Here is a 14398-nt window from a genome sequence, read left to right as displayed (position 1 = left end):
GCTCAAGATTAAAAAAAAAAAAACAAAACCCCAAAAACAGAAACTGAAATGAACCGTCAACAATGAACCGCAAAGCTGGTCTGGCTATAATCCTGTCACTACTACAGTGTCACCTCTGTCCTGTAAACTGCCTCTACACTCTTAGAATTGAACCTACTAAAAGCTAAAATGAAAAACAGAAAATAATTTAGTATGTTTATTCTGAGTTTTGGTACCTTTTTGGTTTTCCTGCTTTGTTCAACTTTTTTTTTTTTTTTTTTTTTCGAGACAGGGTTTCTCTGTGTAGCATTGCGCCTTTCCTGGGACTCACTTGGTAGCCCAGGCTGGCCTCGAACTCACAGAGATCCGCCTGGCTCTGCCTCCCAAGTGCTGGGATTAAAGGCGTGCGCCACCACCGCCCGGCTTTGTTCAACTTTTTATTCTACATAATTGAGAAAAGTCATTTTCAGAAAAAGCCAAGACTGAGGAAACAGCAACAGAGAAACCTACTGTATCTTTACAAAAGACTCACAATACTAGGTGTGGATGTGATCAAAATATACTGTTTGAGACTCTTAAAGAGTTAATAAGTATTTTTAAAGAGAACCACAACATTCACAGAAGTCCATCACGTAAGAGAAAACTTGTCCGTCTGGAAGGTGCTACCACACAGTTGTCTGAGAAAAGCTTCTGAAATCTAAGTCGGCAAAGTGATCGTTTAGAGTCTTTGTTTAGTTTTTGAAAAAAGGTTCATAAAATGGAAAAATCAGAGCTTAGAGTTTTCCTATTTCCTGTATTCCTACAGCTTTTACTTAAACTCAATACAGTGTAACCCTTACAAGGTTAACAGGCTAGGCCATAAAACAAGCTGTTAGCTCACCCAGGACACTGTTTAAAAATGCTTATATTGGGTTCATAAAAACAACATAAAAGATTTTCTCTAACAAAAACATTCTAACTCCAAAGTCTGGAAGTGAAAAAAGAACCGAATGCTGCTCAAGATGGGCTAGTCTGGTCAGAAACAACCGGAGAACTATGGTTTGTTCAATAAAGCTTTTGGAAGGGATACTAATAGGAAAACAAATGATTTTTAAGAGAAAATTGGAGCCTAAAGTTATCTCCAGTCAACAAAATGCAAATCAGTTTCTGTGCATCACAGGCAGGGGTGGGCACACTTTTTCTCCACAGGCCCAAACAGTGAATACTCTGGGCTTTGCGAGCCATGCAATCTCTGTTGCAACTACTCAACTCTGCCATGATAGCACCAAAGCAGCCATAGGCAATACAGAAACTTTATCAATAAAACAGGCAATGGGCTGAATTTAACCCAGAGCTAGTTTGCTGGTTCCTGGTATATGAGAAGAGTCTGATATATCTTTTACCTGTCCTTTGTTTACTATTAAAAGATAGAGATAATCTATATAATGAATCAGGAAAGAGAAGCAAGCCAAAATACTTACTTTGTGAATATTCCTCTCCCATCTGTGGTGGATACTCCTCATCCCAATCAACTACGTCATCATCTGTAAGCACCACTATATGGCACTCTCGTTCCCCACTCTGGGCGCTTGCTACCATGAGAGGGAGGATCATTTCTTCCAGATAAAATTCAAATTGTCTACGAGCACCATCATTTGATAACTCATGCATAAGGGCACCTGAAATGAAACCCACAAAAATATCTTGACTTTTTTTGGATGCTTGAAAAAAGCAGAAGCAAAGGATAAACAAACAGAACACCAGGGCAAGTGGTTCTACTTTAGAATTCTACAGATTGGTTTGTTGGTAATCCTTCAGCTATTACAGTGTACCTAAAAAGAGTTCATACACAAAGTCAGAGACAAAAATGGGCAACAGTAAAGAGAAGCCATATTTGATAGATGAAGGACCAAGAAGCAAGTGAGAGAATGACAGACAGAAAAGCAAAGGATGTCTTAAGCGTCAGAGGAAGCGTTAACAGAGGTACTCAGGTAATTTAGTAGTAAAACCTAATGACAATAAATTAGCATTGTTCATAATCTTCTAGTCAGCTCAATGTTACAAAAAACAAAGAATCTACTAAGAGTGCAAATGATGCATAAAAACAGGGCTGTGAGGAAGCTGAACACAAATGTACAAATTCAGTAACTTTCTTGTTTTAAATTTTTTATTGTATTTTATGTGTATGAGTGTTTGCCTGCATGTATATATGCACTGTGTACATGCCTGGTGCCCAAGAGACCAGAAGTTAAAAGTCTAGAAAGCCTTACTATACCTGTTTGACACAAAGACTCCTATCTTGAATTCCATAACAAATCAAAGATCTCTAATAGTGATAATGAATGGGACATGATCGCAGATATGGGTAACGTCAGCACTTGATGGATGAAGCCAAGAGAACCAGGAGTTTAAGGCCATCCTCAGGTACATATTGAGTTTGAGGCTAGCCTGGGCTACATAAGATCCTGCACCCCAAAACACACACACACACACACACACACACACACACACACACACACACACACAGTGATTATCAGCAAATTATGCCTGAAGAACAGGAGAACTAAGAATTCTAGCCATGTGTATATGTGGTCTAGGAATGAAACCTTTGGTTTCTAATGCCAAGAATATCTTGTAAGAATTATTTTTACCTCCCATAGTGCTCAAGACACTATCTTACACAGAGTTTAAAAAGATAAATTTTTAGATGATATGATCTAAGTAATGAAAATAAGTCACACTTCAGGAAAAGTAAAGGTTACCAAGCTAGAACTATTAATAACAAATGATACAGGAAACAGCCAAAGAGAAAATCTGTAAGTTCATTAAAAAAAAATTATTAAAGTTAAAAAAGGTTTAGAAAATAAAAGAGCTATCTAGAACTCTATAAAGTTCAAAAAATACTTTTTATAATACTAGGACACTTTATAATTGAACTAAAACATTTGAAGTCTACTTAACACATGCAGGCTTTACAACACTATTAAACAAATCTCATACTTACTGAGATCTCTACACTTAATTGTACTGTATTCAAAAGAGATACAAAGGTAATCGCATGCTTCTCTCAATTCAGGAATAGATATGCCATCAGGACAGCGGATGATTCCTGTCTTATAGTAATCCTGGAGGGAAAAACATCAGGAAAAATGTATTAAGTACCAGAGCACAAGTTAGTCCAAACTCATTAACAAGGCCGGGTTGGTAGCTTTTTCAAAACTGGTAGTGCCCTGATATTTTAAATTATGAAACAATAAAGTTAGATGGGACCTCAGTTTACCTAACAATCTTTAAATTTCCACTTATAAGGATAATTCAGGCCCAGACATATAGGTAATTTCACTGAAACAAAATTACAAATATGGCCTCTGTAATATTTGTGTAAAAATTCCTTAAAATAAAAAGTTAAGACTTCAAAAAAGAAAAACAGGCTGGGTTTAATCCAAGCACATGGGAACAGAGACAGTCTGAGTTCAAAGTCAGCCTGGTCTACAGAGCTAGTTCCAGGACAGCCAGGGCTACACAGAGAAACTCCTTCTCAAAAAAAATAAAAACAAAAACAACAACAACAACAAAAGAAAGAAAGAAAGAAAGAAAGAAAGAAAGAAAGAAAGAAAGAAGAAAAACAATAACAAAAACAAGCTAACAAGAACAAAAAAATCAGTAAGTTGGGGCAGTAAATTATGGTTCAAGAAATCACATCTGACTTACTAAATATAAGAGAATTAAGAGAAATAATATGACTTCAGAAACATTAGAACTTAACATCCAAAAGAACTGCACATAGGGCTAAGAGATGAATCTTCATATCTTATCTTCCCAAGGCCAAAAATTCACTTGGCTATATCATTTTATCCTTATGTACTAACACAAATATGAATTAAGAACATTTAAAGCAAAATAATAACCTATCTCCAAATAGAGATTTAAATACTTACTGAGGGTGGATCTTATACCTAAGTGATTAACACATACAAGAAATACACACTCACCAAAATAGCTCGAAACACAGTAGAACCAATTCCTTCTGCCACCTCATATTCTCCCTTCTCATTGGGACGTGTGAAATTATGTTCACGGCCAGATCCAAACATCCTATAATATTAAGTAATTCTTAATTACACATCAGTGGGATATTTAAAAAAGGAAAATCAGTCTCACATACAGACATGAAAATAAAATATTCTTTAAGTATTATGTTATGTCATTGTTTTAATAATCATAAGAAATTTATTTTGCCAAATGTTATAAAAAGAGCATAAAAGGTCTTTTTATAACATTTGGCAAAATAAATGTTATTTTGAATTACCTTTAACATTAATAAAATCAACAGCTAAAGATGTCGCCCATTAGAAGGGCACCTGCCTTACATGCATAAGGACTTGGGCTCTATCTCCAGCACACACAAACTACTATCCTCTGATATAGGTATAGCAGCTCCCTCCTGTAACCTCATCAGAACACTGAGGCAGGAGCACTGCCACAGATTCAAAGTCAACCTGAGCTACACGGGGAATTCTAGGCTACCATGAAATTATTATTCATCATAAAGTTGTGGAATATTAGTAGAACATACAGCAAGCTAAACTGGAAAAAGGTAAAATGATATATGAAAGTTAAGGCTATTTAATGTTTCACAAACTCCAAATATAAGTTCTACTCAGAATTCTTAGACTTGCATCCTAGAATTGAAAAATAAGCAATTAAGTGCCAAGATAAGAACAGAGGATGAGATGGACAAGGTAGCACATGCTTTAATCTCAGCATTCAGAACTCTGTGAACTCAAGGGCCAACCTGGTCTACATAGTGAGACCCTGTCTCAAAAAATCCAAAATCACCCAAACAAACCAGGAACAGAGGATGGAGAATGGAAAGTTAAATTAAATAGCTGGGCATGGTGGTACATGCCTTTAGTCTCAGCACTTGAGAGGCAGAGACAGGTGAATCTCTGAGTTCGAGGTGAGCAAGGTCTACAGAGAGAGTTCTGGTCAGCTAGGGCTACACAGAGAAACCCTGTCTCAAAAAAGCAAAAGGAGGGGAAAAGGCCTGAAAATTTAATTAAATGAGTAAAAAACTCTTAGCCTTCATTTTAACATAAGTAAAAAACTGGAATTCTATGTATTTTAAGATACTATTGGACCTTTCCTAGTAACTACTGAGAAAAAGAGACAACTTAAGAAAAGTTATTTTGTGGGCTTGAGAGATGGCTCATAGGTTAAGAGCACTGGCTGCTCTTCCAGAGGTTCTGAGTTCAATTCCTAGCAGCAAGCATCTATAACGAGATCTGGTGCCCTCTTCTGGCATGTAGGCATACACACCAGCAGAACATTGTATGCATAATAAATAAATCTTAAAAAAAAAAAGTTATTTTGCAATGAAAAGTTTTGAACAGTACTGAGAAAAGAAAAACTTAAAAATCATTAATTAAAATTAGTTGATCCTCTGAATTCAATGATACCACTATTTCCAAATAAACACTATTTCAAGTATTTTACCCAGTAGTTCAATTTAAATGATTTATTCTTTTGTTATAATACAGAAATCCATGAAAAACAAAGCTGTTTTATTTTAAAGTTTCCAAAAAGAATGCTAAGTGCTTTCCAGTTCCTATGACTATTAATTTTCATCCCCACAGATATGCTTTAGTCAAGGGCCTGAACAGAAGCTTCCACTGACTGCAAAGCCTCTCAAGAATCAAATGTCATGCAATTTCCTCAAATGCTTGAACTTTTTACAAAAAGGAATGCTATTCTTTTCAGATCAATGTGAACACCAAAAACAAACAACAACAAAAACCTTTAAAACAGCTAAAGCAAAATTTCAAATATCTACTTTTTGGTTTCAATTTTTATGTAAAAATAAAGTAGAACAATGTCAAGACATCATGCTAATATCTTCACTAATCATCTCCTGATGATACTAAAAATACATATTCATGAAAATGCATATTCAAGTCCAATGTCATTTAGAGAAATGTTTTGCTACTCAAAATGTATACAGTATCACAACACCAGCATTTATTCTGTACTGAGCTTTTTTCTTTCCTTCTATACCCCTCCTCTCTAGAGCCCCTACAGCCATCACACATAACAATGTTTCAAGTTTCTGTCTCATGTAAATGTCTATTTCATTTATATCCTCCACTTTAGTTAGAGACAAAAATACTGATCTTACACTGAAGTATTTGACCCTTATTTTAGGCATGTAGAAAAATCAATTCCACAGGCTAAAATCCTGACATCGTGGTTCCCATCACTACAAACTTATAAGTACTCAAGACGACTACCAACTATATACTTTCAAAGGCATACCTTCACCCTGCCTTAAGTATCTATAACAAACTGACAATTCAAATTGACTTCACAGCTAATGAAACTGTTTTCCTTTAAACAAAGTTGGTGAGTATCCATCTGTACTTGGTGACTGGTTTTGGAAACTTGCTTGGGAAACACATTAATGCTAAGATTCACCTGGTTAGATTCACTCTATCAGATCAATTTGTAGAGATCCTTTAGTGCTCTGACTTTAATGACAAATTTATTTACTATCGCTACTGGTACTACAAGAGAACACTAGAAATAAAATCAAGTGCAAACTTTGCTCTACCCATATTCTACTTGTATTAACTTAGACAAATAATTTAACTTCCAAAATCCAGTTCTTTCATCTATAAAATAGGAATGCTAAATCCTTCTCTACAGTAGAAAGTTTACTGTAAAACTTAACTAATAACCACAAAAAAATTACTGTGAAAAATGCTTTAGAATTAGTAGTCTAATGAAGAGCAATGAAACCAACCTGCCCAACATTGTATTTGGCTGTGCAGTAAAAATGGATGGGTCCACAACAAATCTGGTGTTATCCACTATCAGCGTCACTCGCTCAGATGTTCTCACATTCCGAGCCCCTTCTTTTGCATTCTCATACACAAACACCATCTCCCCAGATGTCTTACAGCTACCATCTGAGCTCGACTGACTGCTGTTTCTGCTGCTGTTCCCAGCACTGCTCAGTGAGCCATTTGGGGACGCTCTTTGAGGACGAGGACTGCTTGGACGAGACGAACTATGATCTTTGTCTCGTTCTGCAACAAAAATGTTAAGGTCATACAGATTTTCTTTAAAAAGATTCAAGAACTGTATCTTCTAAACTGCCTGATATAGACAAGTTCTTTTAATTTGCAGATTTTCTGGTTTTTTATTTCAAATATATATTCAACATATCCAAGAATAAAACCCAAAACATGAAAACGTTTTCTAAGATATTTTAGCTAATTGATGATAACCCAGTCAAATATCAAAGTTAAGGTAAATCTTTTATTATTATTCCACTGAAAAATATGGAAAAATCAAAATATTCTTACAAGTCATATATATATATAATTACCAAGATTTACAAAAATTAAAATTATTTTCAAGAATAAAAATGAAAGACTAACAAGAATATCAACTTGATATGAGTTGTTGTTTTCTTCTAGTTTTTTTTTTTTTTTTTTTTTTTTTTGGTTTTTTTGTTTTTCGAGACAGGGTTTCTTCTGTGCAGCTTTGTGCCTTTCCTGGATCTCGCTCTGTAGACCAGGCTGGCCTCGAACTCACAAAGATCCGCCTGCCTCTGCCTCCCGAGTGCTGGGATTAAAGGCGTGCGCCACCACCGCCCGGCTTTCTTCTGGTTATTATTGAGACAGGATTTTGCTACACAGCTCAGGCTGGTCTCAAACTCATGATCCTCTCGCCCCGGCCTTCAAAGTATTAAGATTACAAACAACCCATACACAAGCTGAGAACAACTATTTAAAAATGGTCATAATTACTAAAAACAGCTAACATTATATAGAACGTGAAGTATAAGCTGTAGAAATACATTATATTGATAACATCACACTGAAATCAGCAACTTTTCTCATAAAAAGATCTGAAAAAGAAAAAATCAGTAGGGGCAGTAAGAAGTAAAAACAACAACAACCACCCTTTAATGACTACCAAATAAAGTGAGTTCAGCAACTCAGGGTCTACTGCTTTCTTTCTGTTTGTTTTAGACAGTCTCACATAGACCAGGCTGGCCTCAAATCCACTGTGTAGCTGATGATGACCTTGCTCCTCTGTATTTCTACATTTACAGGCCTGTTCCACTCTGCTCAGCTGATACACTTTCTTCCCAGCCTCACTTTTGCAGAATAAAGCAATGATACAAACTTTATTTGACTTATAATTACTGTCAATAACTTTCATAGCAGAAAATATTGTTAACTATTCCAATATCCTATAAAAGGTAAAGAAAAACCAAAATTTTATGGTAAGTTTTATTTAAAGGCTAGATCACTAAAATTTAAAGGTGACCTAAAAATGTACCTCCATCTCATCAGTTTTTGCCAAATTTCTTCATGACTCAGGCTACTGAGAACATTCTGTACAGCATGCTGATTATATAATTAGCTCTGCTATAGCTCCAGAGCTATTCTGACACCCTCCTCCTTTAATTCCTGTTTCCACAAGGTTGGTAGCATTCCCAAAGCAAAATTTACCGAAGTGATAAAATAATTATACTCTGTTCTTCTTTCTCAGAGACTGAACTCTACGTGGAAGAGACCAATAACTCTTGTTACTTCTGTCCATTTCTGACTTATAATATTTGCCTGTCTTCAAGGACCTATTCAGATACTGTCAACTTTTCTGCCTAGTAAGACCTAATTTAAAGGATTCTGATTTACAACAGATTATCAGAAACTATCAAATTTAGTAGTTTTGGGTGGGTTGGGGAGGCTTGCTGGGGATTGAAAGGGCCTTTGCACATGCTAAACTAGTATTCTACCAAAAGGTGTGTGTGTGTGTGTGTGTGTGTGTGTGTGTACAGCCTAAATATGTTCCCACATACACAGGTGGTGGAGATTGAGCCCAGGAATATGTGCATGCTAAAGTAACGATGATCACAGAAGCTATGCCCCAGCCCTAAATCAAAGTTTGTTACTTATACCTTCCCTAGGGGGGAAATTTTAGAAATCAACTATTTCATACTGCTTAGGCACATTTATTTCAGACTGTACTTTGTAGTCATACAGTGTGTTGTCCTGGGCTAATAATAATGCTCACATATGAGTAAGAAGGAAGGAAAAAAGACCTAAGCTGTTAAGAAAGTAAAACATACTTCTCTTCTATTTTTATTATTTGGAACACTGTCAAAAATCAGAATTAAACCAAAAGCCCACAATGCTTATTCTTCTACTTTATTTGTTACCATGATTAACTAGCAAATCCTATCAATAATTTACCTTGCTACTATTTCATAATAAGCCACTGTATCTAATGAGGTATACATTAACTTGAAATTTTCTTTTAAAAGTCTGTGTCACAGTTTCAAAGGCTTATGTTACTTTTGTAAGACTGCTTCCAAACTGAAAATTCACCTTTATGTTTGATTTAATAAGCTATCTTTTTAAGAATCAAAAATCACATAAAATACAAATAACTGAATCTTAACAAAGACGTGAACCTTCCTCACGTGTCATGCACAACTGAACACCATCACAATTGTAAAAAGGACTGATGATGAGGATTGGTGGGGTACGATGATCTTACGTACCAACATGGTGCTGTCGTGTTGGTGAAGTCACATTGCGAATACAAGGAGTAAGCTGAGACTCCGCTCGCTCGTGAGATGAATCTCGTGATCTGTCACTTGACCTTCGTCTATCTCTTGATCTCTCATGTCCCCCACTAGCACCATGCAGACTCATTTTGGTGTGGTCGACTCCTCCCTTAGCAACCCGTGAGGCAGTGCTGATAGATTAGAAAAGAAAATTAACCATAAAAGCAAAAGAGAGAGAGAGAGAGAGAGAGAGAGAGAGAGAGAGAGAGAGAGAAAGAGAGAAGTGCTTTAAATGAAAACATGATTAACATACAACTGATATTTTAAGTACATAAATCAAAGGTTACTTTTTGATTCTGAAATCTGATTTACCAAGGTGAACCCTTAGGTTTGATAAATTATAGAGTAATGTATTTATAAAAACCATAATAAAATTCAATGTTTAATAGATGAGAAAATTAAAACCCAAAAGGGTTAAATGACTCTTGCTACAGAGACTCAGCCTCTCCTACCACTCAGTACTGTATGACAAGCATTCACTACCATGTATGGCATCAAGTGACTGCTACAAGTATGCTTAGTAACAGGAAGTATACAAGTATTTTAAATTTCTTTGTAAGGGAATCCTAGATGGAGAAAGCACCAAGTTCTAAAACACTAGTAAAATAAAATAAAAAACTGAGGTTTGGGTAAAATAACTCTTCTTATCAAACAATTCTCCAGGCAAACATGATGAACTCATTTTTAGAATTCCTTCAAATGTATTATTATTACTATTTTAATTTTTGAACAGTACTTTTCTAAAATATGCTACTTTCTGATTATAGAAAGTTAGGGAATTAAAATTTTTTACAACATGTTACATAGACTAAGTCTTACTGTAAGAAGTAACTGGGAACATCACCATTTAGTTAAAATAGTCTAGTAACAGAATTCCCTTTCAGTATTATTAAATATGTACACTTACTGGCACAACGATGTGTTAAACGACAATTTAAGATCTAGTATTAATGTCTGTTCTTATCAGTTTAAATGCCAATAAAAAGAAGCTCTCTCTAGAGCTTACCTGTGCAGCAATAATACATTAATAATACACATTGAGAAATGTAAACAATTCACATTATCCAACTTCTGAACGTAAAATACGTCATCACAAATTTCTAACTACTAAATGAGTGACAGACAAATGCTTTAGAATCTCAAAAGGCGGCGGCACTGCCAATAGACTAAAGTTAGGAAGCTGACAGAACAGTTTAGTGGGTAAGGGCACTCATGGCTGCCAAGCCTGACAACCCGAGTTTGATCCCAGAAACCATGTTCAGCAAACTGTTCTCTCACCTCCATGTGTGAGTCCCACAAAAATAATAAGTAGGTAGATAAATGTAATTAACAATTTTTAGATTAGACGTAGTCACTAGGTCCTGAAAAATACGTAAAATTTTAATAATGAAAATGGAAACAAAAATAAAAATTAACAATGAAAATACAATGCAGGTATAGAAAAGGCAATGGTAATCACAGCCAGACCCAAGACAACTGGAAATGTAGCATGCTAGGTTTATATGACAGCTCACAGTTTAAAAAATAGTATAGCATATTTGAGAGGTAGAAGGAACTCTTGGTTTTACAGTAATAAAGAGTTAGAGCCAAACTCTCCTTTAATAGTTACATAATAGCTTGAGTTATTCAATAATCTGGAAACAGGCCCCTATCTGTACGATGTAGGTTCTAAGATTCTATCTACTATCTACGGTTGACGTTATGAGTAAGCCAGGTATAATAAACAGAAAAGGTAGCAAAGCACTGGCCACAATGCACCTCTTAAACGCTAGCTGTTTAGTTACAACAGATGAGGACAGAAAAGTTCAAACTTCCAAGTTTGCTTAGTCATCTAACACATGCCAAGATGGTACTAACACTGTAAGCGGAGTCTTGCTTCATTCTGATGTTCCCTCCATGTTACAATACTTTCTTTTTATCAAAACCACACTGGATAAAATGTGATCTTACAATTCCAAAGGCAGATTTAAATCCTTTAGTGACTCAAGGTCACCTTTTTTGTTAGCTTATTAACTATACTGCTTTTGTTATTTTTGTGGTTTGTTTTACTATGGAAATCAATCACCACTCTGCTATAACAGAGACTAGAGGTACAGAAGATAAGGCAGACTTAGTTATTCCAAGGAAAATAAAGTCAGTTTGTTAGCAGTTGCAATCATGTTTCTCATAAGCCTTAAGAATAACAAAATTTTCCACTCTCATGTTCCTTCTAGAAAAAGAGGGGAGCAGTTATATTCTTAGAACATAACCGTTTTCTTCAAATAGAACCAAGAGATTCTACTAATGGAACAGGAATACCAGAATTTCTGGCTGACTTCTGAAGTAGAAAAAGGAGTCTATATTAATAGAAGGATCACATATGGGGGTGGTAGAGCCCCAAAAACCTCTATTATTCTCACTGCTCGGTTTTAATCCTTTTGAACTACAAGAAAGCAAATTTCCTAAATATGATTTAGTAATTTCATAGACTGTCCAATCACAACTATGGCTAAGGCAAACACAGGCTAAATGTTCAGCCTGAATAAGCCAAGCAGACTAATTAAAAAGGTGTTTTTAGAAGACATCATTTTAGCTTAAAACAAATTAGACACTGCTAAGTGTTCTACTGTAATATTGCCTTCATTTCTAAACTGCTTAGATTTTAAATAAATGCAAATGGTCACATATAACCATTTTTTTCTTTATAAGCCAAAAAGCATGAACCCTGAATCAGCTTCAGAAGTCAGATGTTACAGAAGACAAAATTATGTTCTCTTCTATTTGATTAAATAATTTTAGATCAGGAAAACACTCTAAAGACAAAGCAGTATGTGAGAAACAAATGACAAGGACAAGCAAGTTCAAAGATCTAATTTGGGATGCATTTAAAAGACTGTGCACTGTGTCAACTGAGACAGATAAGAAAGAAAGTGGGGGGGGGGGGGGAGCGGGGAGGTGTTAGGGATTTAGCTCAGTGGTAAAGAGCTTGCCTAGCAAGTGCAAAGCCCTGGGTTAGGTCCTCAGCTCTGAAAAAAAAAAAAAAAAAGAAAGAAAAAGTAGCTCACTCCCAGTACCTGCCTAAGGCCAAGACAGTATAAAGACTGCAGTTATTCTTGTTCAAGCAGCTTCACAAAAAAGAGCATAACAGGCAAGATATAAGAGCTTGTGCATGGTGTGAGTCAAATTCAAGTATGACCTCCTGGATGGAATCCATAAAGGAGGAAAAGTGAAAAGAGAAAATATGGAATAAACGTCAGGACTTCTTCCAAATTTGATGAAAATTACAAAGCCACAGATGTGATATGAACAATAAGTTGCTGTGGTGGTTTGAAAAATGGCCCTCAAAGGGAGTGGCACCATTAGGAGATATAGTTTTGTTGGAGTAGGTGTGGCCTTATGGGAGGAAGTGTGTTACCGTGGGGGCAGGCTTTGAGGTCTCATATACTCAAGCTATGCCCAGCATACAGTTCACTACCTGTTGCTGCCTGAGGATCAAGATATAGAACTCACAGTTCCTTCTTTAGCACCATGTCTGCCTGCATGCCACCAAGTTTCCTGCCATGATGATAATGAACTAAAACTCTGAAATTATAAGCCACCCTAGTAAGAGTTGCTGTGGTCACAGTGTCTACTCACAGCAAAAGAAATCCTAAGACAATTGCCCATACACTTTAAAGAACAATGCAACAACAAATAAATTCCCCTTGGTCTAGAACAAAACTATCTTTCAAAAACAAGAGGAGAATACTGATATTTTAAGACAAAAAAGAAAACTGATCATGCATATACACATCCAGAAGGCAAAAGGAAACAATTCTTGTAGAAGAAAAAAAACAATGCCAGGTAACAATGTGGATCTTACACAAGGAATGAGGGACCCTGAAAAGAGTAACTGCATGGGTAAAGTATTATTTTTCTTACTGTTTTAATCTTCTTAAAAGATTAGCTTAAACAATAACTATAACAATATGACATGAGTTTTATAACATACAGATGAGTACAAGAGAACAAAACTTGGGATGGAGAGATGACAGCACACTGCTGTGAGGCTTTATACTACATAAGAAATTGCATATCGCTGGAAGGGAAATTAAAGATAATGTACTAGAAATGCTAAAGCAACCATTCATTCAACAAAGAATTTTAGTTAAAATGTTAAAAACTGAAATAAAATGAACACATACACACACACACACACACACACACACACACACACACACACACACACACTTATCTAGGGCCAGAATGCTAGCTCAGTGGGTAAAAGTATTTTGCTGTGTAAGCATGAGGACCTAAGTTTAGATCCCCAGCATCCATGTAACAGGCAAACACAGCAATGTGTCTGAAACTTCAGGGATGGGAGGCGGGGTAGTTCTCAAAGCTCTCTGGCCACTCAGGTTCAGTGAAGAGATCTTATTTCAAAAAACAAGGAAGAGAGTGATAGAAGAAGATAATCAACATCAATCTCCGGCCTCTACATACCAGTTGATTCAAAAGACAACAAGAAAAAAATCAGGAAGATTGAAGGAAAAAAGGAATAAACAAAAAATAATAGCAAGATAACAGACTTAATCATATACAAATTATCTAAGCCACTTAAATGCAAATGAACCCTAAAAGAGATTATTTGAATGGATACAAAAGCCAAACCTAACTATCCTTACTACAAGAAACACACATTAAATATGAAGGTACAGAGAGATTAAATAAAAAAGGATGATGATTAAATAAAAAAGCACAATGCCAGACAACAGTGCTCATTGTAACAGCAAAGTAGAGCTCAAAGACTAAGTTCTTTCACAAGGAAAGGGGGTAAAT

At 35.7% G+C, this 14398-nt stretch overlaps 1 protein-coding gene across 7 annotated transcripts in view; it reads right to left on the bottom strand.

The window, feature by feature from the left end:
- Positions 1-14398, bottom strand: part of Btbd10 (BTB domain containing 10) — a 60111-nt gene that overhangs the window by 8947 nt on the left and 36766 nt on the right. For all 7 annotated transcript variants that reach the window (XM_059268612.1, XM_059268622.1, XM_059268659.1 and 4 more), the window contains 5 exons: positions 9536-9732; positions 6758-7043; positions 3951-4053; positions 2963-3083; positions 1440-1637 (listed from right to left, as the gene is read on the bottom strand). In XM_059268612.1, coding sequence (XP_059124595.1) covers positions 1440-1637; positions 2963-3083; positions 3951-4053; positions 6758-7043; positions 9536-9732 — 905 coding nt within the window. The remainder of the gene's footprint in view (positions 1-1439; positions 1638-2962; positions 3084-3950; positions 4054-6757; positions 7044-9535; positions 9733-14398) is intronic.

This window comes from Peromyscus eremicus, chromosome 1 (genome assembly GCF_949786415.1).
Source record: "Peromyscus eremicus chromosome 1, PerEre_H2_v1, whole genome shotgun sequence".
Taxonomy (NCBI): Eukaryota; Metazoa; Chordata; class Mammalia; order Rodentia; family Cricetidae; genus Peromyscus; species Peromyscus eremicus.
The sequence above is the reverse complement of the archived record's forward strand: the minus strand, read 5'-3'. Positions and strand labels throughout refer to the sequence as shown.